Source organism: Neopelma chrysocephalum, unplaced genomic scaffold (assembly GCF_003984885.1).
Source record: "Neopelma chrysocephalum unplaced genomic scaffold, ASM398488v2 Primary Assembly neopelma1_24, whole genome shotgun sequence".
NCBI classification, from domain to species: Eukaryota; Metazoa; Chordata; class Aves; order Passeriformes; family Pipridae; genus Neopelma; species Neopelma chrysocephalum.
In genome coordinates, this window is record NW_020897693.1 from 4442927 (window position 1) to 4468252 (window position 25326).

Genomic DNA, 25326 nt, shown 5'->3' on the forward strand with positions numbered 1-25326 from the left:
TTTCCTCCCTCCCACCCCCCTTCCTTTGAATATAATTTTAGATTTAGAGTGAAATCAAGAGAAAAGCACTTTAGAAGCCTGGAAAGCTCTTGCAGTAGCAACAGCAAAGGGGAGAGAGGTTGTGAGCGATCACACGCGATTACATTAAGACAATTTTTGACAGCGCAGGTTGGGGAAGGACGGAGCAGGGGGGAGCAGCCCCCGATATTGGTCCTCCCTTACCTTTTTTCTCTCCCCCCCCACCCCTTCCCTTCTTCTTTGATCCCTAAACTGGCACTCGGGCTGCAGCGGCGGGGCCGGTGGCGAGGCGGCTGGTGCAGCAGCCCGGCTCCAGCTCTCCGGCGCCCAGCGCGGCCGTAGCCCCGCCGCAGCGCCGCTCCAAACTCGCGTCCCGGGGCAGCGCCGGGGCTGCCGCGCCGCTGCCCCCGCGTCGGCAGCGCCCCGGTGGGTGCCCGGCCCGGCGCCTCGCCCGCCCCGGGGCCGCGCGGCGGCGGCTGGAGGGGGAGCGCCCCAAGGAGCCGGAGCGGCGGCGGCGGCGGCCGCCCTCGGCGCCCGGGACAATGGTGCTGGACAAGGAGGACGGTAGGTGGGAGCGGGGCGCGGGGCTCGCCGGTCCCTCCCGGGCGCCCCGGCGGCGGGAGACGGCGGGGAGGGAGGGAGGGACGGGCGGACGGGTGGAGGGAAGGAAGGAGCGGGGGCCGGGGGGGGCTGCCCCGCGCCGCGGCAGGGCGCTGCTGCCCGGCCTGTCCCGCACCGCTCCGCTCACAAAGGGGTCCCGGGGGCGCCCGGAACGGCGCCCCCTCAGCGCCGCCGGGTCGCTCCCCGCGGTGTGCAGGCCGGGCGGGGCGGTGCGGCGGTGACCGCGCTGGGGACACGGCGGCGCTGGCCCCGGCCCCGGTGCGGGCTGCGGCCGGTGGGGCAGCGCCTGACACCCGCAGCCCCGTCACCGGGCCGCCATCGGCGCCGGTGGCCTCAGCGGGTGTCCCCGCCGGACCAACTCCGGCGGCACCCGAGGCCGCGGTGCCGAAATGCCGCCCCGCGCTCCCGCTGCGGGCAGGGCGGCCCTGCGCGCTCGTGTGAATTGCCATAGAATGTCCCTGTATCGGGCTGGCGGGGGGCTCTAACTCGGAAAAGTGTATGCCAGGCTGAAGAGACAAGTGGGAGATGCTTTCTTCTTTCCTTCGCTTTTTTTTTTATTTCCCCCCCTTCTTCCTCTTTTCCTCTCCCCCTCCCCTTTTCTTTTGATCTGGAGTTTCTGCCTCAGAACGGTGAGAGTCCGCCCGCCGCGACACCGCCGAGTCGGACGGGGCACGAAGAGAAAAGCCGGGCTGGCTTGGGCGATCGGCTGTATGGGAGGGGGCCGGAGCGCTGACAACGAGAAGGTTAAATGCTCACTGCCCCAGAGAGGTGCGTGGGCAGGGAGTCTCGCTGCACGCTCGTCACATGCCTCTGGGCCGAGAATCCCTCTCCCAGCGTCTTTTTTTTTCCCCTCCGATTTCTTGAAGCCCTCTGAAGTAAACTGATGTAGTGTTATTAATGGGGTCTATAATGCTCCAGTCGACAGCGCGTGTGTTGGAGAAGAGGGATTGAACTTATCTAACTGGTCAGCGAGAGATAACAGTAGAAAGACTTTTCTCATTCCTCACCCCCTTTGCACTAGGGCAAAAGGGTTAAGTAATGACTGAGGAATTAAGCAAGGATAATTTCTTACTAGTATTTGGAGCAAGGTTTGTGTTTCTCTCCGACTTCGCTTTTGGGGATGACCTGTATTGCAAGAGTCCCCTAAATTTTGCTTGACTGTTGGAGGAAAAGGAAGGAAGGGCTCTTAACATCTCTGTTAATACCCCTTAATAATAATAACTGGATGATGTCTTCATCCCGGTGACTCTCTGTCATGGGGTGCCTGCCAACCTGTATCTGTTTCAGTGTGATTGACGGGCTAACAGCAGGATGCTGCCTCCATCGCAGAGGGGAGAGGCACAGGTGAGCTGAGAGGAAAAACTGAGATCTGAAGAGGGTTTCATAATGGGGGTATTTGGGCTCTTTCAAGTGTCGCAGACATACTCATTAAACACAAGGAGCTCGGGGCCAGAGTGATGGTGGTGTAAGGAAATGAAACTAGAACCGTTGATTATCCAGACAGTTCTCAACAGCCTCCTTCCAGGAGATTTCATGAGCGGCTGTATAAAAGGGAATAATGGTGGCGATTGTAGAGGTACACAGGAAATTAGGGCGGGATGCACTTAAAAAGGAGTAAAGTAGGAAACAAACCCCTGATGAGAGGGATGTGGAGATCTGGGCAACAAGGTGCAGTAATGCCTAGGAATCTCCTGTGCTGTTGATGGAGTAGTTATGCTCCAGGAGAAATTATGCTCACTTTTAAAGGTGCACTGGAGAAATGGGGGCAGGACGTGAGCCCGAGAGAAGAAACTTTTTTTATGAAGAGGTTATTTTACCTTTGTACATTTCTTTCTGCCTGATTCAAATGGACTCCACTTGCCCGCTCATCTGTGAATGTTAAAAGGGGATGCTGGACCTGCATAGGTTACAAATGGACTAAAATGGAAGCTTTTGCTAACTAAACCAATACCTTTTGAAATCAAGCTTGAATGAGCTTGTTAATAAAAATGGGTCTGTTTTACTCCCATAAATGGCTCCTTTTTTTCTTTTTTTTTTACCCTTTTTTCCCAGAGCCTGGTCTGATTTCTACCATCTCAAAATCCTGGTGTTGTGGCTAGTATCCAATTCTCCCCTTGATTTAAGAGGCCTCGCCACGTAGGGTTTTTCTTTGAGGGGTGTTCTTCTTTTGAGGTCTCTGGCAGCCTGGGCATATTCATAGTTATTACTGTGTGCAGAAGACAGGATTTCAGGATTACCTCTCCCAGAGGCCCTGGTGCATCACAGGGAGGACACTTGCTGCCTTGTAGGTAGAGGTGGCAATGTGCCCCTTGCTTTTGCGTCCCTGAAGGCTACTTGGCAAGCTGGTCCACGGCCTCAGAGAGAGCTGCCCATTCTTCCAGCTCCAGGCCAGGGCTGTGGCGCTGCCTTAGGGGTGTGTGCCAGCCCCAGTGCGACACCAGTATCGCCCTTGCAGTCCAATAACTGCTACACGGCTTTGTGAGTGAAAAGTTTCCTTGGCAAGCACGCTCCGTGGTGCCGAGAGGTAGTAGAGGCACAGTAATACTTTTCTGTGGTTTTTACAAATATCGTTGAGGATGAAGGGGCATACTGAAAAAAATAACAACAATAATAATGCTTCTGACTTGATGTGTTGTGGCATTGCGTCGAGTTATGTCAGGGAGGTAACAGCATTTTGTGTGTTTGAAGTGACATAATATAACTTGACTGATGCAACATGACTTGGTATTAGAAAATACTGGTTTACAGTGGAACTTCTGCAGATATCTTCCCAAAACAAATGTTAGGAACCGAGAGAAGAGAGGCGAGAGGGGTGGAGGAGAGAAAGGTTGAGAGCGAAAAACTTCAAGGCTTGCATTTTAGTCAGTTCCACTGCGTAAATCAGTGCAGAATTTGCTGTGGGCAAGCCAACCTACACACCGTGCAGCGCATTTATAAATTTCAAGATAATGAGAGTTAAGATATTTCTCAAACACATAAATGTTTTGATTGCAAAGACCAGATTTCTGCTTAAAAAAGTAAACTGACATCAGGTATCATGATTAATTCCAACAGATTGTGTTAATTGTAGTTGACTTTAATTTCTGTACAAACGTGGTGGGGGTTGGAAAACTTTTTTTTTATTGTTGGTGTGTGAAATGAGTAAGCAGATAAAGTGTTTAAAAAAAAAAATCTGTTTGCTAAGGGAGTAATCCAGCCTCTATGACATGATGGAGCAGTAAGGGAATAAAATGTACATTGATCCGGTACCACGTATTTTTTCCTGAGTGCGTTATGCCTGCTGGTTTGCTCTGCCACAGAAGTCACCTGCGACAGACGATAGCTAACTTCATTTTCATCAAAACTTTGCCTTTCTTGTAGTTACCAAATAGTGTAAGTTAAAATGTACCATATGTTTTGGGGTAAGTTTGTCCCTTTTGAAGGTGACAAGGTGGAAAAGTTCAGAAACACACGTGTGGAACATTTTTGGAGTTCACCATTTTCTAGTGGAGACCAATAGTATATTGAAAGTATTAAACTACCTCAAATCTAGAAAAGTCTGTGTTTTTGTTAGTTTTTGCATGGATGCTTTTAACTATTAGACTTTAATCTTTGTGATAAAATCCTCCTCCTTTTTAGTTTGTGACACTTCCTAAAAGAAAGTGATTATTTATGGTGGTTGCACTCTTACTCTAAAATACATATTCAACACTTGCAAACAAGTATCACTAGGAAACAGGAGTTGTTCGAAGTGCTAGATGAAAACAGTTCAACGTAAAACGTTACATTTAACATCAAATATTCTCAAGGACTGTTAGGATTAAGTATTGTGAATGAAGGGAGAAGGAAAAGCCACTTCAGCTGGGGATAAGGAATCTAATTAAAAATCGGTATTAAGGATATATAACTTGAGCCCGCTATCATGCTCTTTAGAGTACCGGTGTATCAGTTGTAAAGGGGAGGAAGAAGTATCATTAAAGCAGAAATCAAATGTTTTCTCAGATTAAAAGACCATGATGAGTGAAATGGTGCTGTCGCTCTCGTAGTGAAGTGTCTGATCCCGCAATCCTTACGAGAGCCATCGGAGACAACAGATGACTTGTCTGAAAAAGGATTGAGAGTTGCGACAGAAAGGATAAAAGACATGGGACCCCAACTTGTCACTTTATATTTGGGCCCTGATGGCATTTCTGAAAAGTGGAGCAAACCTGAAAGGGTTTGTACCACATTTGATTAGGTAAATTCATTTTAATATCGACCTAGTGAAAATGGAACTGTATTCTCTGGAGTATTCCCTGAAACTAATACCTACATATGAAAACAAACCTAAAATGTTTGTACAGAAAATTAGTATCAAGTTTTAGGTCACCAGAGGTGTGTGAAATCTAGCTGGGAGAGCAGCAGGGCTGGTGTAACGCAGCCCGGGTCGGGTCGGCGGCATCAGCTGCGGAGAGTTCTGAGCCTCTGACCTGCCAGAGCTACTGGCTGGTGTCAGACAAAATCCGTGCTCTTAGGGGAGCAAATCTGGAGCGTGGCCGTGCTCTGGACTCAGGCAGTCCCGGGGACAAAGCGCGGCGCGGGGTGAGAGGCGGGCGGTGCGGGTCCCCCCCGACCCGCGGCACCTGGGCGGGGGCCGGGCGGGCTGCAGGTGGTGCTGCTGAGCCGGGAAGCCGCGCTCTGCCAGGAAACCCTGGCAGGAGGACGAGAGGGGGCCCTGGGAAACGTGTGCATTTATTCATAGCAAGTGTGCAAGGCTCACCAATCGAGAGGCAGAGGCAGCAGTAGTCAGGCTTAGGTACTCTACCGTCTCTGAATATAATTTTAGATTTAGATTCTGCTTAAATCCAAAGGGAAAACACTTTATAAGGCTGAAAGCTGTGTAGTTGCAACAGCCAGGGTTATGAGCTATCAAAGGCAATTACATTAAAATAGATTATACTGCGTAAATTGAGCCATTTAGAAGGTGAGAACCAAAGAAACAGCTCTGATCCCCCTTCTTTCTAAATTGCAGTTTTAGTTCCTTGCAATTCTGAGGCACAAAAGTAGGTGAGACTGCTTTTGTATCTGCAAAGTGCTTTATTTCTGAGTGTAATTCTAACTGAGTGCAATCTAGGTTAAAAGCTGGACAACTGGGTAATTAGAGCTCACTTGCTGCTAAAGGACGATCAGCTGTACCGTAGCTCATTTGTGTTCCCAGAGACTTGTTCTCCTCTCCCCTGAGCGGAGGCTGCTGGAGAAGGAGCATCTGTCCTCGGACTTTTCTTGGTTGCGGAGATGATGGTGCTGGACAAGGAGGACGGTAGGTGGGCTGAGATTGTGTAAGCCTGTGCTTGGTGTCTTCCGTGTGCTGCTAATGTAGAAATAAATAGTTTTGAAACAGATGTGCGCTGTGCATATCAGAGTGTTCTGCATTCAGCTTCTGATGTTTTTCTCTTGTGTAGGTAAAAGCATGCTTGCTGTTTATTTTTTTTTAATCTCTTCTCTGACATGATCGAACCAGTCAAGAAGGGTTTACCCCAGGCTCTGTTTGCTGAAGGACATAGCAGAAAGAGCTTGATTATTTTTTTTAATATCTATTTTGATTTTTCTTTTTGCAAGTTACTCTAATATATCCATTTTAGCCTGTTTATTTTAACAGCTTTTATTGTAAATCTAATTTTGAGATTTTCTTTCCTTTTCATTGCATGTCATTTGGGTCTCTTTAATGTGCGCCTTCAATATGTATTTCTCACAGCTTTTCTTCACAGCTATAAACATTATGACAATAAGCTAATAAGCTGCTCTGGCAAAAAAAAAAAGCATTGGTTTATTCTAAGAATTTACTCCCTTCTCTTAATGGCAGAAGTGTAGGTTCATTTGGGAGGTAATTTCATGAATGAAGCTGAAGGAGAGCTTGACTTATTTTAGGACTTCACATATACTTATTTTCTTAAGACTGACTAGTCCTTTTCAAGGATGCTTAAAGGGTACAAACTGATGTAAAGGATAACAGACAGTGTTAGTTAGTAGCCTGAATGACCCCCATCGCATCTTTTACACATTGCTTATGAGGGTGTGCAACTTAACTGCTCAGTCACCAGTAGTTTCTGGGATGAACATGGTAAGTCTAATCACAACTTTTTAATGAGTTTTTTTCTAAGGCTGCTTTGTGGCTTAGGTCTTCCTTCATGGTCTGTACACTGAAAGCAAAGATTAAAACTGAGGCAGAGCAGAACACTTCTGTAGCCATCCACATGGGCTTCCATCGAGGATGCTGCCTCTCGCCGAAGACCTTGGCAGCACTTTGAGTATAGAAAGTGGGAACTGCATCTTAACTTTTAATGCACATTTGTAACTATTATCTCATAATTTCATTTCACCTTCATAAACAGATGAAATGTGCTGTGTAGTGGATTCTTTTAAAATTTATTTCAGAACTTTCTTTAAGTGTTAAAAAAAGAGTTGTAGGCAGTTGTCATTTGAAAGTAGAAGAAATTACTGAATATTTGTAAGACTGTAGACAGGAGACAGCTTTTCACAGGGAGCAAAAGAGCTTGGAGAAATTGGAAGTTGAGCATTTTGGCAGTAGCATTGATTTTACTTGAATATATGTATTGCTTTCTAAAATATTTATGAGAAAAATAACTTGTAATTCAAAGTCACTTACTTTCCTGTGTCAGGGTGGTGCTAATCGTGTTTTGTGACTAGTACTGAAAGCTGCCCAATGCTAATAAGTTGGACCGATATGATTTTTATTCACAACCCATATCTGAACTGAATTAGTGCTGTGCTGGAGAATAATTTGGAAAGAAGGCTTGACTACTGAAAGACCAAAAGTTTCTCTTCTTTCTCTCCTCTCCTTGCCTCCCAAAAAAGAGTGAGGGGGGAATACTACCGGATATTTTAGACCTAGCATTTTGAGGTTTTTATGTCATTAAAAATGTGAATTATAAAATTATCAATCTAGTGTATTCATGCCCATAGAATTTGAATCTAGTTTCTTGGATGGGATATGAGGTTTTGTTTCATTCTGATGTGAAGCATTTGGCACAATGACAAAATGTGGACTTTTCACAAAGCTTTTACACTTTTAAAATATGAGATCAAGCAGAATACATCATTAGTAGTGCCCACTTTTATGCAGATTCAATTGGATTTTGACTGAGAGTTGACCATTGTTAGATCAAAGTCCATGTATGAGTTGTCTTGCCCTTCTGAATTTATTCCACTCTAATTAAGTTGGCATCCCAAAACTGGGAAATAATCTTATTTGGGGGAAAAAAAATAAATCACCGGCTTTATTTCTGTTAAAATCTCATAAGTTCCTTTGTTAACACAGTAGAGCTTTAAAAAAAGAGAAGTAGATGTGGAGCATCTGTTACACATCTTCTAGATCAGCTTTGCAGTTGACTGGACTGTGGATAAAAGACCCACTAAGTGGTTGAGTATTGCTTATGCTGGGAAAACAAATGAAGCTAACAGGGTTTCAAAGGCTTTGAAGCAGTGTCACTCTCAGAGGTGTTCAGTTGTTTTCTTTGGCAATGTAAGTTGAAGCAAGCTAGTTTACTTTATTAGAGGCATAAGGCTACTCTTGTAACCTTCCTCTGACTAAGATGAATTTGGCTGATTGACCTTATTTCTTTCTGGACCACACGTGTTGTGCTGGGTTAGCGGTTTTTTGGGGGGACTTTTTTCCCCTTGTTAGGACTCATCTCTTTTAAAGGACAGCAACATTTCCCATATTTTGTTAAATCTTCCTTTTCAATTTGTGCTTCCCCATAGAACTATGTTCTGCTATGATGGAGCAATGCAAATCAACTAGAATAGCCCAAATTAATTCTTCACATTGGCGGCAGTGTGATTGCCTGCATGGAATCAATAATGCATCATAGAGGGATCAAATTTTGGAGTATAATGTGTGAATAATGCTTGACACAAAACAAAAATTCAGTCATCATAATAGCAATTAGGAAAAAGCTGCAGCTTATCCCAGCTGTAATCTCTGCTAACAATGAAGCACAGCCTGGTAATCAGCATGTATGGTATGAAATGCACTAATAGAAATCATGGCTCTTTGTTATGTGTGTGGGGGGTGAAAGTTTCCTTTCAGCTAACTTGTGCTGTGTTAACTAGACAGAGTATCCTTCAACCAAATTGTGGAGTGTGTGTGCACTTGTAAAATCACTGATCAGCTGTGTGTTCATCCTGGTGTTTGCATAGACAGTAGCACCCCAAATCATGGATCCTTTGTGTTTTCCAGCAGAACACTGTTTAAATAGATCCCAAGAGTAGGCCAAGTAAATAATATATCAGAGCACTCCATTAAACGTGTACCTGTATGCAAACCTTGGGTTTCATTTAAAAAAAAAATCATAGTTTCTTTAAAAATGAAAAGAAAAATACAGATACTTATTGGTTGTGTGCATTGAGGTTAGAGAATGGGTCTTAGGTTGATGGGAGGTATTTAGGGCAATGAATATTAGGTAATTTGAAACTGGATTAGTAGGAGCAGTTGGGTTCCCTGTTGTGTAAGAGCCCATCTTACCCTGCACAGAAGGAAAAAAAAAAAAGCAGCATTTGGAATCAGAAAAGCAGTGAAATTGATTGTATAATGGCAGTCACAGGAATGCTGCCACAGTGCCCTAGCCAGGACAGCAGAGCTGTGGGTTGGCTTCTCAAATGAGTATGCCAGCTGCCACATGGAGGTACCTACAGATAGGTAGATGAATATGGAGAGAGATCTGTCTCCAGTGACACAGGTCCAAGCAATCCTTTTCTGTCAGTAAAAATCATTATACACACAAAAATAAGGCACGTACAAATTGTGCCATGTAGGAACAAGAGCTGTTCTACGTGCTGCTGGGGTCTTTTGTTTCTTTTAGTGTACCTTTTTCAGGTATACCTATTGAGGAATCACACAGAGACAGAAAAGGGGAAATGGCAGGGTGGCTTTTCTGCACATGACATGGAATTTAATTTTTCTTTTGCCTAATATCCCTGAAGCGATCTCTTTTTTTTTTTCTTTGTATCTCCTTTTCCCCTCTACCTCAGACCTTCTCCATGGTCCACTGCTGTCTAGCTTACCAGGTATAAAGAATGACTATGTATCTTCCCAGACATCAGCTTATTCAAAGAATGATTGATAAAGGTCACCAAAGACCTTATTTTTGCCTACTTAGCTGGGTTAGTTGGATTTTTGAGGGCTTGATTTTGACGCATGTGGTCTTAGTGCAATTTTGGAGGTTAGGTCTGGCTTTAGTTCATGACACAATGTTTTTTTGTGACTCAAATATACAGGAGTGGATTAATATATTCATGAAGAGGAGATAGGAAGTTGTCAAAGTTGTCAAAGCAGTAATCTGAATAAAACCAGAGCACATTTGGCAGCAGAATAAACCACAAATCTCGGTCTGGCCAGAAAAGACCAAAAAAAATTTGGACTGTTTCTCCAAAGCTGACTAAATGTGGAGATAAGGTAATCTTCCTAGAGGTGCTCTCTGCCCCTGAAGCAGCAAATACCACAAAGCGTGATGGAACCACAGGATAGTAAAGTAATTGCCTATACCTTTCCAAGAAATGCAGGGTGCTGCAGTTGGAGCACTGATAACCTAGATATCCATTTAATAAAATCTCATCCTATGGGCAGAAGAGTGAAAGGAGTTAGCAGGTCTACGAGTAGCAAACTGCTTTGTATAGAAATATTCCTGCTGGGCAATCAAATACTTCCTAGTATTCGTTCAGGACTAGATAGCTGAAAGATCTGGGCTGGCATCTGTATAGGGTGTCATCATACTTCATTCCCAGGTGCTGTTGACACATGATAATTGTCTGGTTGACATAACAAGCATTAAAACAGTGTAGGGACCTTTTTCAGCTTGGTAATAGGGCAAAAGAAGAAGCTTGTCCTTGGAAATTAGTTTGCTCTAATTTTGGTTTAATACAGTAGAAAGTATACTTGATACCCTGGCAGCAGAACATAATTTGTCTTCTTTGGAGTTAGTGTTAAATTTTATTATCTTTAATAGATACAACGTGAACATGTCAGCCTGTTTGTCATAGCCATTCCAAAAATGCTCTCTCATGGTAGAATCTTCAGAAAAATTCCTTTTAAGAGCAGTGCATTATTAATAAAGTAATCCATTAGGTCTGGTGATAAAGGGTCACAGCAGAGTCTGAAATACGTTTCTTAAATGGTTAAGAAATTTATCATGGTTGGAGGATTAATTGATTTCATTTGGAGGCTTTCTTAAGGTTTTCAGGCGTTGCGTTTAGAGATGGTTTTATTCTCTTTGGAAATGTGCTTGCTGCTCAAAGTTTTGCTTTGCTGTCATTAGCATGAACTATTACATTTCTGCTAAAGGCAAACTGTTCTTTTAGTATTATGACTGATTGTATCTGTGAGGAGTCCTACTTAGGTAAAGAATATGAAAGTTTATGGCAAATAAGATATTTTACTTGAAATCAATTCAAAATCAGAATAATGGCATCAAGCATTAAGTGTTGCAGTAGAATAATAAAAAAGGCACTGCAGATGCTGCTAAATGCTGAACTATAAAACTCTAATGGGTCTACATCTTTTAAAAATTGGACAGAATTGTCATAATTTGGAATACATAGACATTGTTTTAAACCGTATAGAAATCACTGCCCCCAACTTCAATAATGTGCGTAACTGTTGCCAGGGGATGATTTATTCAGTGAATGTCGCTCCTATTCATTGGAGACTTGGGGGTGGAGGGAAGGGCGTTTAAAAATGAAAGTTGTTCACTATTAGATTAACATAATTAAACCTATAGATGGTCTGAGAACAATTCACCACAGCTACTGTTTCTCAGTTCTCAGTGTGTGTGTGTGTGTTTTCCCTGCCTTCCAATGGGATGACTCCCAAGACCAAGTTTTCAAGCGCCATGTGGGGTGCTATCTGTGCAAACAGATTCTCAGCTCTCCGGTGAATGTTCTTGCAAACTACTTTCTACTCACACTGTGTATCAAAGCAGATAATGGATGCTCTTGTCCAAATTTAGAGGTTTTTTTTAAATTGCATTGAACATTTTTGAATTCTTTACGCCAACGTTCAGAGCTCCTTGCATGCTAATCAAACTCTGAAAGGGTGATTTGGGCAGGGAAAGTACTATTTGCCTTCTTTTACAACTATTTATATCAACAGTTCTAGTTTCTCTTAAAAAAAAAAAAGTGGATGATTGTTGCATATTCATGACTGAACTGCAGAGAACTTGGACCAGAATTAAACAATTAACCCTCTCGCCAATGTAAACATCCATTTGAGTAGAAGCCAGGGATGTTCCTACTTGGTTTATTATGGATCTGAGATATAGAAATGTATTCTGGAGGACTGTGTTTCTAATAAATAAAAAGGCATAATGAGAATGTAACTGGGAAGGAAGACAAAAGCAGCCATGCTTTAAATTGTTAATGATGGTGCCAGTGGCTGCAGCTTTACCACAGCTGTTTAAATTGATCAGCTAGTGAAAATGCTTTGTTTTGGCATTTTCCCTGCATGTGCAACTCTTTCGAGGGGACTTCTGGAAGCTTTTCAAAGGGGAGCATGATCTTTTTTAAAACTAAGCTCAGAACATCGGAGTTTCCAGTATTTTGAAATCCAGTATTTAAGGATGCAGTTCAGTTTTTCTTTTGTAAAAAGTTTTTGGCTCATGAGCCGTTATTTCCCCTAGATTTCCTTTACCACTTTTTTCTTTTTTTTTTTTAATTTTTTTTCTTTCCCCTCCACAAATGCTACAAATTGCTCACTACCCATAAAAGCTGAGGCAACAGCACACTCCCTAGCTGTCCTTTTTTCCCCATCTCTATTTTACTGGTGCTGCTGAGCTTGATCAGAAAAGCAGAAAGGGGCTATGTCGATTTGCTATGCATCTTTTGGTCAAGCATCCAGTGTGAAATTGTTCTGTAAAATGTACTTTTTCAGAGGGAACTTGCTACTAATTTATTTCCCGGTTGGCTCTACCTTGCAGCTGATGTGGGTTAACCAATATCTCTTTATTGCTTGTATGCTTTCCCTCTGTTCCAGAGAAATGGGTATGTGTTTCAAAAGGATGAAGTCTCTTCAAGGCAAGTAGGTAGGAGAAGACTGGGCTTTCTGTATGTTGACAAGTGACATGGTAGTCCTCCAGCAGAGGACTGGTTTGAGCCAGTGAGCCTTGGTGCATTTTACAGAACACCTCCTGCCTTGGATTCCCCCTTGAAAGAGCTCCTGAGCAGACCTACCGGGGACTCTTCATGGCAGGTGACTCGTGGCTAGGCCATGCCTTAGATAGTGTTGAACCACCTGGTTTCTGCCTAATGTACTTGCAGTGAGGGTGGGTGCTGAACATTATTCAGAATCCATTATATATTTATCTTTATACTCCTTTGTGGAAAATGATTTCTGTAAGTACCCTGTTATGGTTGTGAAAGCCCAAATAAGCATCAGTCTCAAACCCTTTGACCTGTCTGCACAGAATGGAGATCTGTTTTGAAAAGGACTCCTTTATATCTGTTTTTAGTCCATGCCCTTCCATTCATTTGCCTATACAAAGCAATAAAGGGTAAAACTAAAGTAACATAAATTGGTCTGTCTTCCTGAATCCATGTCTCGCTAATGTACCCAGATTAACTCAACTGTAAATTGTCTCCTTTGGATGTCGTGTCTTGCTAAAAGTTTCCTATATGATTCATGATTTGGATTGCTTTTAACAGCTATTGGCTAAGCAATATGGTAAATGTACAAGGTGATGCAATTGGCATTAGTGAGAGGATGCACAGGAGCATGTAATGCAGTCAATACTACATTAACTACTGATGCCCAATTACAGAAACTGGAAGAGTGGCTTTTAGGAGCATTAGGACTTGCAGAAGAGCTGAGATCACCTGCCGCTCCTTGCCTAAAAGCTTCACCCTTTACGCGCTGGGATCAAAGCAAACATTTAGTTGCTATTTTGTCATGTATAACAACGAAGGTATTTTTCCCCCTTTTTTTTTTTCCAAAAAGTGTCACAGTGATGCTTTTAGCACATGTAAAATCCTATCTCCATATTTCAAGATTCTACTTCCATCTCCTGGGGCAAGACTTTATTTGAATAAAAACTCTTTAACCACCTCTGCATTTATTGTTTCTCTGAAGCTTACTACTTCTGCCAGTTTTTTTTTTAAAGAAATACTAAGTGATATTTAGAGTGTCCTATTTCAGTGTGCCAGACCAGCCTCCCCTTGGCTGCCCTAAGCTCCCTTCCCTTTTCTAATCTGTATATGATTGTTTGTGACCTCAACTGGCTTGAAGTCTCTAAAAAGAGTGTTTTAAAATACAACCAGATACCACATAAAACAGGATATTTGAGTGTGCGACCTCTCTGCAGTCCGTGTTCAGATTAAGCACACATTGTTTCCACCACTGCTTTTAAACCCATTTGCAGTAGATGGCAAAGGACCACATTACACTAATAGACAGTGCATACTTTTAGATTGAGCTGAGTGTGATCACAGCTTCTAAATCCATTTTAAAAATAATGAGTAATGTCACTGCTGCATGGCGAAGCTAGCAACCCACAAAGTTCCTCTGGACTTGAAGCAAGATGGGAAATTAAGCGGCTCTAAGAACACTGAAATATTTTAATATAAAAGACAGCTGGCAGGTGGTTTATTGCTCTTGTTGCAGCATTTGTCTTTACTTCCAGCTATGATACTTGGCATATCACTGCTGGTTTTAATCCTCAAAGCATTTTGCCAGTATTAAGGAATTTGTGCACCCCAAGTGGGCATTCCCTGGAACTAAGCCCTGGATATCTGGGGAGATGTGCCTGACCCCCATGAGTCAGAAGTGGACTTTTGTGTTTTAGTTGTCCCAGGTCTGTTCATCTCTGCTTTCTCTTTGCACAGCTGTTGCTGCCTTGCCCAGCAAAAGAGGAAGGTGGGATCTGCAATGCCATCTCTTGCTGTGGCACAGTGCTGGGCGTGGGTCCCACCTTGCCTGCTGCCCCACGCTGGGTTACGAGGTCAGACCTCTGCAGAAGAAGAGAGAAATAACTTCTGGATCTCCTGGGAAGGACAGAATGCTATTGAAACAGTTGGTCTCCTTGACTGTTTTAGAAGCAGTTATGTTGATCCCCTCTCAATAGGCAATTTTAACTTTTTCGTTTTTTTTTTTTACCCCTGAGGTTCAGTCCAAGCAATTGCACACTGTTGAAGAAAAGCCTTCACTAGCCTATCTTCCTGCCATAATTATGAGCATTGGTCACATTCCCCTCCAATTCCTGCTATGATTGTGTCAGTCTCATTCCCCTCTGCCATTTCATGGGTGCAACAGAAAAAAATTAGGTTAGACTGTGCTGTAAAACATCCGGACAGTCTACAGGCACTTGCTTAGTGACCCTTTTTTTGGTAGATAGTGCCTTAACTTTTTAGCCAGCAGTTGTGTTGGTTGTCCATGCATTTTCTCCAAGGCCAATGGAGCTCTGCCCCATATCTAGTCTGGGTTTTGAGCTGGTCCAGGGGTGTTTGCTTTGGCTGGGGGCAGGAGGGGCAGGGGCAGAGAAGGAGCATATTATTTTTAAGACGACTGTTGCTTTTGGGTCCCGATCGATGCTCTTTTGAACATCTGGGGGAGGAGAGCAGAAGGTGACCTGCTGGTTTTCTCCTTGCACTAATGTGTTTAAAAGGTGGCACCAGCAGTGGAGGCGTGGGGAAACCTGACTGAGCTCTGCCTTCAGCGCAGTTGAAACACAGACAAGTATCCTGTACTTGATGCACTTTCCAAGCTGTACAAACAACGTTTTTAAAAGTCTGAAGTACCCAGCAGGGCAAGTCAAAACGTCCTTGAGCAACTTTGTATTTAGACAGTGTTTTCTATTTTCCTTTGATCAGAAGGGAACAGATGTATCTCTTCTTATGTGTGTGTTTGTGCACACCCCCCTGATGCACACACATTCCCTGTCCTTGCGCAGGGGCCGCAGTATTTTGGGTACGCTGGTATTCCTCTTTGTTCTTTCTTACTACTGTTTTTGTATTTTTCCAGGGAATCTAAGCTGGAATTTAGAGAGGTCAGACTAAACAAGGTTTAAATTTACTCTCACTCATTTCCCTATCTCTCTTTAATTTGGATAGAGAAAAAAAATAAAAGGCTCCCTTTAAAAAAAAGTATGCATATGTATAATCAATTCATTGACTAGTTTTTTGGGGGGGTTTTAAGCATTCGGTCTAAGTGGGCTGCTCAGTGAAATTTGTACATTCATAAAATAGCTGATTGAAAAGCAATATTTCAGATAAATACAAGCCAGCGATCTATCAGCAGTTGTAATAAAAGCTGGGCTTCAGGCTGTGATTTTATTTTGAAATAATAAGAATTGCTTTATTCTTTTTACTTGAGTTACCATGGTAATTCTGTCGTGTAGCAGTGTTATATTGATTTAGAAAGTGGACAGTAATATTTCTTTTGTGTTATTCTGTTTCTAGGGGTTGATTTCTAATTTCCACTTGGAGATTACTTTTATAAATTTCTTAAGTCCTTCCACTTTTTTCTCTAGCAGTGTAATTTTCCTCTCACACATTGCTATTTTCTGAGCTTATTGGTTTGCTCTTATTTTAAATTAAACTTGCTGGTTTCAAATATTGAAATGACATCTTTGTCTGTGTCTGTACTTTGGTTTAGCAAAATATTACAGTCTGCTGTTTTATGCTTAATAATTTAAGGGAAGCTTTATGTCTGCCATCAGTGGTTGTTGGTAACTCATGACTAAACCAACACAGAGCTCAAATCTCTGACATTTTAATACTGTGTAATGGTGCTTCCACCCTTCACACTCTTTGGGTTTTTCTTTAATCTACCTTGTGTGTGTGTGCTAAAGAGAATGCCAATTAAATTCTGCAGAGATCAGAAGGAGTTTTTGGGTGGAGCTGGCTCTTGGCCACTTCAGGTTTCCATCACACTTGAGAGAACCACTGGTTTTATCTATTGCACAGGTACCATTCCTGGCTACCCATCTTACTCTTGCAATTAAGAAGCTTCAAGTTTTCTAGAAGCAAAATTTTGACTTGTAGAAGTGTTTGTACGCACTCAGTGGCTGGCAAAAAGTAACAAACTCATTTACCTCTGTGCAGGATTGTTATATATGATTTTTCCAACCTTACCCATTCTGATTCTTTAGTACCTTAGCTATGGAGCACTGCTCTTAGATTCCTGCTGCTTTAAGAAATGACAGTCTAAACAGGATGTGACTGTTCCTTGTGGCATCTGTTTTTTTGTGAATGAGAAATAATGCTTCTCTTCCGAACATGGGAGAAGAGGGGAAATGAAGCTCGAGCATCACTGTCTTCAGAAGTGGTATTTTAGATCCTGAAACCAAAGCCATGAATTCTGCTTTCAAACAGAAGTCATTCAGCTGACCTTTTAGTACAGAGGGTGGAATAGGTACTGTGTGACATTAAGTACAAATTTGCTCATTGTATGAAAACACCACTGAAAGGTTTTGCAGTTCAGGTAACTGATGGGCGGGGGACTGAAGTCCTGTGCTCTTGTCCATTGGTTTCATTCCTGTGTGAAGCTCTCAACAGAAAGAAAGGGAGTCCAGGAGCCCCAGCTAGTCTCTTTTGGGATCACTAGCCATCTGCATGCAGGACTTACTGTCAGCTAGAACTGGCAGAAGAAGAGGAAAAGGATGGCTTTGGGCAGGTGGTGGTTGACCTCCAAAGGACTGAGGTATGAAGTACCTGGTAAAAGGCAAATGTAATCCTGGAACAAACTGACCAAGAAACTGCAAATAATGATCACTGTTAATAATGCTGGAGAGAGGCACTGATAGACCTTGTCTACCATGGGCAAATGGCAGATCCCTTATGCTAAGGGACAGTAAATCAGTGTGGAAGTAAGGGCAGAGAGGATGCCCATGGAGACCAATCTGTGCTTCAGCTTGTCTACCTTTGCAAAATGAAGGCTGATTAGTCTGTCCTTTATAAGGACACTGAGAGGAGAGGCACCAGGAAGGAAGGAGAATGGACTTTTTACCCCAAAACATTAGAACAAGTAGTTAGAAATGGCTAAGAATGTTTCTAGGCTAGCAAATTGAAAACTTCTGAGCTTTAGAAGAGTTGGTATCTAGATCAGCCTTCTTTGGAGGATAATGGAGGCATGAAGCTGACTTCTTGGGTTAGAGAAAGAGATGGTATGATAGCCTCTGGCTGCAGGAGGTGGGACTTGCTAGTTTGTCTCGGTCGTCAGTCCATGTTGAGGCATTTATGTCACTGTCAGTGTTTCCATATAAAACCCCATATTTTCATGAACATTCATTTATGGTGAAAGTCTGCACATAAGATCCTGCCTGAGGTTACCTTTTTCTTTCCTATTAAAATTTTATAAACCCATCACTTGGCTGGGAATTTTAGTTTTCTGTGAAAGTAGAATAGAAAGGGGGCCCTGCTGGGGAAGCATGGAGGGTATAGTGTCATTTTCTTCCTCAATACTCCATTAAAAAAAAAAATTATATAATATAATATACAATAATTTTTATTATAAATAAAAATTAAATATATTTTATATGTTTATATTTATATAAATATATAAATGCTACAATCTTTCAGGTGAACTCCCTGATGAGAATGGCAAAAGCCGTGTCTGCAGGTTCTGAACTTCTTTTCAATGATGTGATTTTGTTTGATTTGAGTGCAAAAATGCATAAGCAGCCGCTGTTCCCAGAAGTCTCCCCTAGCTTTTCTGTGTGCAGGTGTTGCCTGTGCTGTTCTGCTTGAGAGCAGTGATCCACAAACTCTAAAACCTTCAAGTAGGTCCTGACCTGGGAGGCTGTAATGGCCCTTGGAGCCTTTACGGCCCATCGGGTGATGTCTGTTACACATTAGTCTGTAATAGCTCCAGAATAAATAACTTCTTTTTTTTCTTAAGTCAGTAATTATATCTCTCCACAATGGAGTGCAATGGCTCTGCATGCTAAAACGCAGTTTTAAGGTAATGCAACAAGAGACTGTTTAATGTCTCTGACAGTGTGGGTGCTGAGCACAGGTTTCTTTCTCCAGTATTTTCTTTCCTATTCCTTACTTATATTGCAGCAAATTCATCCTACCAGAGACTGAAATATTGCCCCAGATTCTCTGTGATGTGGCAGACAAATACCTGATACTATTGGTCTCCTCAAAACAATGCTTTGGTCTTTCCCCACCATACTTGCTTTTCAGGAAGGGCTTCAGCTGATAATTTGCAATCTTCTAAGAAGGGCTTTGTGCTCAAGAGAGCAATCTTACCCTGGTAGGAGAAAGGACTAGATGATTTAATAGACTTTTTTATATTCATTTTGCTATGTATCTGATCTTTTCATGGGATACAGTGCTGCCTGCATCCTAAGTTGGGATTTGAGTTTGTTACCCCCTACCTAAAATATATTTTCTTTCCCTATAGTTCATTCAATTATAACTCTAGGATATATCTTCTGGGATTGAGTAATTGGCTAGGTCAGAAGTAATCTTTATTTTCACCAGAGAGATGTTTACAAACTGATGCTGTAGTATCTCTTTAAAACCCACTGAGAATCTGATTAAAGGCCTGAGGATCTTCTGCAAAGATTGCCTGCTCCCAGTTGACTTGAAAGGGTCAGCATGCTGTCACAGTTTCGACGACTAAGAATTAACTTAAGGCTGATTCAAATGCTACTCTCTGTGTACAGCATTGATTGGACTGCTTTCAGATGGCAAGAGGTAACTTTATACTGCAGCATGTGTGAACTCCATTTAGTTAAATAGGGAAGCTGAATGAATGCAGTTGCTTGTGGCACAGGAGCTCAAAGGTGAATGCGTTCTACCCCTCCTGCCCTGAATTAAATACTTTGGGGAGGGTGGGAGAGAAACATAATTCTTGTGGTTACATACTTGGGATACTGACTGCTGCAGCTGTTCTTCACCAAGTGCAGCTTCTAAGTATCACATAATCTTCTCTTCCCCTGTGCATGTACCACCCTGTAGGCTTGACCATAATGAGGTGGGATTGCTTGCAGTAAAAACTGCAGCAGAGTGCTCTTTTGAATGGGAAAATAAACCCCAGACCCAGTAAGATGAGCTTGGTGCAGCATTATCACTGCTCCTTTTTCAGGAATTCAAGATTTTTAACCTGGTTTCGTGTGAGCACCAACGTTCAAAAGCATCGTGCATTAATGTGGGAATGACATTAATGATGTTGACTTGTGCAAAGCTGTGGGGTTTTACGGTGTCACAATTCCAGTTGCTAGCCTTGGAGTAGCTTTTGAAAAGGCTCTGCTGAATGCAACCACCTGACACAATGATGGGCTCTGGGGGAAGTAATGCCAGGCTGCCAACTGCTCTATTCCTGCGCCATCAGTGTCTGGACCAAAGCAGGCAGTGCTGCTGCTCCTGTTGCTGCTGAGCCTGTCGTGTAGAAGTTCTGCTGAGCACTTATGGGAAGAAAACAGGCTGAGCTGAGGTGTGCTCCTGAGGACCTGCTTCTGCCTGTCAGCCTCTTCCCCAAGCCAGCAGTTCCTCTGGCTGACAGAGCATCCAGGGAAGGTGCCCCACCATCACTAAACCTTCAGCCAGGACATAGGGGCCAGCTAGTGTCAGTGAGCATCTTGCTGAAGGTGGGAATTCCTGATTTCCTTTCTCCAGTAATGTCTGGTAGACTGAAGACCTTTCTGGTGACAGTCACAGCACCAAGGCCTTTCTTGGGGTTTGATAGAGGCATTAGTGCTGTTCCCAACTAAACAATCTTGAGGGTTTGGTGCGTCCGTGTTAAAGAGATCAGATTTCCCTGGGCAATTTCTTGGGGATTCTTCTGGGTTGTCTTGGAGTGAGTGCAACATAGCTGTAAGCCAAGATCTTAGGCTAACCTAAAACCTTGGTGTGGTTTTTTGCTTTTCTTTGTCTCACAACTGTTGTAACAAATCCAGGAGGAAGAGGTGTTGGAAATGCTGACAGGCTTTGACTTACAGCAAGCAGGGAGGCCATGCTGCAGTAATGTTCTGCTCAGCTTTAATTGTGCCCAGTGCAATTTCTGTGTTCCCCATGGGCACTTGGCCATGCTTGCATCCAGAGTTGCAATTTGCCAGTGGTCAGTCTCAGAAGAAAAATACGTGCTGGCGGAATCCTGAGTGACCTGACGACAATAACAACTGCACCAGCCAAGGCAGAGGAAAAGAGAATGGTTTTGATGTCTCCTGTAGGTGACCAGCCATGAAGTCAGACAGTTTCTATCTGCAAGACTTGAAAAATGACACCAGAGACTAACAGTCTTGTCCTTATTCCACCTCCTCTCCTAGACTGGAGGAGCTGCTGCCTTGTGGTCACTGTAGTTTAGTTGTGGCATGTTTCACTGTACACAAATGAATCCATTTTCTGTACAGTAAACAAAGCCCTGATTGCCTCTTGGGACAAATATTTTGACCATCTTTTGCCATTATAAACTTTTTACCAAGTTAAACAGTTCATTGAACTAAGGAACCGTGGACATGTTGCAGCAGTCCCCACTCTTCACTTAATGGATACTCAGTGTTTGCTTCTGCTTCTTTTCATCCTGTCCTCTCTCTGCTTGGGATAGTTGGCTCCTTCCTCATCACTGCACAGGCTCCAAGTGTTTTAGTCTCGAATGATGACTTGTTTCCCACCCCCCTCACATCCCTAGGAGATAGATAAAAATTTGAGTTCAAAAAATCCCTTGCCAAATCCTGATCTGCACTTAGGGTTTCTTAATGTGTGTTGTTCTCATTTATCTTGTGAGCTTACAGCACTGACTCTCCAAAGAATGCTCCTTCATGATGCTAAATCAAAGAAAGCAAATATTTCTTGGTCTTGGCTCAAGTTTCTATTAGATCTACAGAACAAGTCAGTTGTGAGGATTATTGCACTGGTCCCTGCTACAAGAGAGAGTCATGTGAGTTGTTACAGTACCAGCTGTGAACAGTGTGACAAGTCTCATTCTGTTTCAATTAAATGAATACTCTTCAAATGGTATTAACCTAGTTAAAATTTTGCTTATCAAAGCAAGATCTGTAAAGCAAGCCAGGTAAGTGCCTATTACTGTTTGAAGTTGTATGAGAATGCAGGAGGAGGAGTTGATTTTGAACTTTCCTCATGCTGCATATCATGATCAAGTGCTTGAGGCAACTTTAACATCTGAATGATTTCGTCATTAAGGAGTAGTGTTGATAGCAGGGCTGTGTTTACTCAGCATTTCCCTGCCAGCTCTCAGAGCACTTCTTCCATTTAAGTGTTTACCCTTGAGTTTGGCAGAGATGCCTACCCAGTGAAGGAAAGGTCTTACACATCCTGTGGATGCTGAATGGCAGTATTTTCATGAAATAAATGCTGAAAATGCTTTTTATGTCCTGGGAGAAATCACTAGGACATCATGTAGGAATAAAAAACCCAACAGAACTCTATCCTACTGGTGTTTATATTTGTTTGGTGTTATGCTACGTAAGGCAGTGTGTGCATACAGAAGAGAAGAAACAATCTCTAGTGTTTGAATTAAGCATCTAGAAAAAAGTTGAGAAGTGCAGTGAAAATAAAGTAACTTTTTCAAAATAGCAAGTTTTGGTAATCTGTAGTGAGATGAAATTCTGGTCTCCGGATTTCAGGCCTGAATGCTACATGCTGAATTGCAAAAAAACATGTAAGTTCATGTAATTCTTGCTTCAGTACCAGACCCAAGGGCAGATCAGCATGGGTGCTGGCTGTCAGCCTGCTTCCAGTTTACTTTGAGAGTAAGATTTTGTGTTATACTGTGTCAAATCCTAATCTGGCTAAGGCTTTCTGTATTGCTTATGCAATTTAATATGTCATCCCCACCTTCCCCCTTGCTTGATTTACTCTGCTGTATAATGTGTATTATGGCAAAGTCCTTTTCCTCTTAAATAGAGAAAAACAATTTGGGAATAATGCACAAACAAATTAAGGCATGTCGCTGTGTTTAAAAATATTAGCAAAGAGATATGCAATAAAACACATAAGTATCTTTGGAAATGTGAAAGTAAACTGGGACTCTGTGTATGGGAGGAGGTAAGTGTAGTCACTGAGTAGGGGAAGAGGAGGAGAAGGGCATTCATGAGTTGAAAGCAGGACATACTGGGGTTTTTTGTGACTTTCTGGTATTATGGGCTCCAATTGAGAAGAACTGATACAAAGGTAAACCGAAGTTGTGTGGAACCTGCCATTTTTAAAATATACACAGAAAAGTATTTCCAACTACTTAAGCGTTTGTCAGCATTTGGTCTGATGACTAGTTGATGACTGATCAACTAGTGCTTAGTCTTCTCCTGAGTCTTGTGTGGTTTTGGCTGGTTTTGCGTAGGGGGCCTCACAGGAACCAAATCTGAAGAGAAAAATGGGAAGTGGTGAATGTAACATTGCTCCTTTGTGCCACAGTCCCATGCAGAAAGCTCAAAAGGATGATTCCATGTCCTGCTCTGCTGTGGGACTCTGGGGTGCTTGCAAGCACTCCGTGCCTTCAGCCCCTGGTGGCTGTCCTGTGGGATGCACTGCAGAGGGAGCTGGTGGTGTGGGCTGGCAGGCAGAAGCTGGGAGGCAGAAGCCCCTGCTTGAAGCTTGAGGCAGCTGAAGACACCACATGGGCAGCCCCCAGTCAGGGCCAGCTCCCTGACCAGCTCCACCTCACCTGAGGTGCTTGGCATGGAGGCTGCGTCTTGCTCCTGATGGACAGCGTGTGGCTGAAGGTCATGGTTTGATGTGTGGAATGAAGAGAGGAAGAGCAGAGACCTTCCCAAGTGCTGTGACAGAGCCTGCTTCCGTTTGTCCCTGTGCTGGCTGTGGTGCAAACCCACTGGCTGTGCATCACCTGGAGCTGCAGCCATTTACCTTCTGCATCTGAGGAGCATATCCTGCCTTATAACTCTATATTCACAGCTTCCTTCAGACATCTGTGTGGCTCTGTACTCATCCTGCCTCTTCAAAGGGCAGAAATCTTCATTTCTCCCTCTATTTTTGAAGAACTGAGATTCTTGAGTCCTTGAATCATTTGACTTGCCCTCTGCTATGCAGCCTTTGCAGCATCCCTTTTATATAATCACCGCTGCTCACAGTATTCTGTAATACAGCCCCAGTCCTCTCTCTAATAGACTGCTATGATGTCCATGACTTACATCCCTGAATTTTCATTACTGCTACAAAGACTTTTATGCACTTTAAAAGGGAACAGATGGATTCTTCCCTATTTTGGAAGAGATCATTCGTGCCTGTCCACCTTCTCAAGTTCACCTATTTTCATTACTTTAACTTAAAATGATTTGTGGAGCCTTCTGAGCTCTCAAAATTAAACTGGAGCCTGAATAAGATTTGAACCTAGATTTCCCTCATCTAGCCTAAAGTAGATGATAGCTTCAAGGGAGGACCTAGAGAATAGTTCATTTTGGTTATAGTTCAAAACAGTAGTCAGTCTGTTCTTTCCCACTGTGCTCTTTCAGAGTTGTTCCAAGGAAGCTCACAAAGAGGCCTTTTGAGATTGAAGTGGGAACAAAGTGCTAATTGTTAAATTATCTTTTGTCCCCCCAAAACCTAAGGAAAATCATCTGAAGGATGTTAGTTGCATACAGAGTATTTCTGTCTCCATCCAGTGTTAAGTAGTCTGTTTTAGAAAACCTTTGTTTTGTTCTTTGCAGTTCTCAATAGGCTTTTGCACTCAAACAATATGGACTCTAGCAGGTGGCATTTTTGGCAAATGACCTCTTCTCAATACCAGGATGTTCAGAAGTTGGCCTTTCTCATCTTTTTCAGAACTATTAAAATAGGAGGTGAAGGGCAAATGTACTGCTAATAGGGTGAAGATGCACTAAGATCTTAGACCAGAAGAAAATCAGGATATTGGTTTCCAAAGAATTGAGTTACTGGTGAAGAGCATGGTCTGATAGCTGGGTGTAGGACCCAGCAGCACTTCTCTCTAGAAACAAATGACGCAAACTTACAAGAGCGGGTCTTCTGCTGTGGCAGAGGTTAATTATACGAGTGGTTCTGCAACTTGCAGCTTTTTCTTCTGTGCTCTGCTCACATTTGCCTTTCTGACGTGAACTGCAGTAATATGCACAATTCATGTGTCTCTGTCTGATTTTGGTTAATTGTAGTAGTAATTACTAATTTCCAACCCTTGACCCGCTTTTTTAATCGCATTTTTTAAACGATCTTTTTGTGCCATTTTAGAATTTGGTGTTTGGTTTTTAATTTAGATAAATTATGCTAAAATGTTCTTGAGAGAGCTGCACACTAAGGTCAAAAGCTTTATCTGCACTGTGCCCATTTTCTCTAACCTATTTTAATAATCATAGCTGCTTTCTTTTATGGGTAGCTTTTGTCTGAACTATGCTAAATCTGTCCTGTTTAGACCAGGCTGCTGATGTAGCAGTAAAACAAAGTGCTGCGGAGTGGCCCTGAGGCTTCAGGATTGCCACATGGGTCAGGGAAGTTCTAGGGTTGAGTTTCCCACTTCTCCTTCCCTCTCTCCCAGCCCCCCAGCTCCCTAACCTGCCTTGCCATGGGCCAGTAGTGCTCAGCAGTCACCCTGGACTGTGTCTGCAGCATCCCACCATCGGTGCTTGCATATTACTGGCCTTATTTGAAAGCCTCTTCCTCCCCTTTTCCCCATAAGTAAGAGGCAAATGCCCTGTGCTGCTGGCAATGGTCAGGGTCCCTCGCTATGCTGAGGGCACCATGAGTGTGCCTGAGCTGAGGGAGAGCTGTCTGGGATGACTGGGAACATCCACT

At 43.0% G+C, this 25326-nt stretch overlaps 1 protein-coding gene across 4 annotated transcripts in view; it reads left to right on the forward strand.

The window, feature by feature from the left end:
* Positions 1-484: 484 nt before the first annotated feature.
* The window catches only part of LMO1 (LIM domain only 1), a 70471-nt gene continuing 45629 nt past the window's right edge, over positions 485-25326 (forward strand). Inside the window, exons 1-2 of one of the 4 annotated variants that reach the window (XM_027700810.1) lie at positions 512-582; positions 5816-5917. In XM_027700810.1, coding sequence (XP_027556611.1) covers positions 5893-5917 — 25 coding nt within the window. In that variant the 5' untranslated portion in view covers positions 512-582; positions 5816-5892. Of the gene's footprint in view, positions 583-1283; positions 1408-5320; positions 5918-25326 lie in introns of those variants that run through there. The other 3 variants (XM_027700818.1, XM_027700829.1, XM_027700802.1) reach the window with 3 other exon arrangements.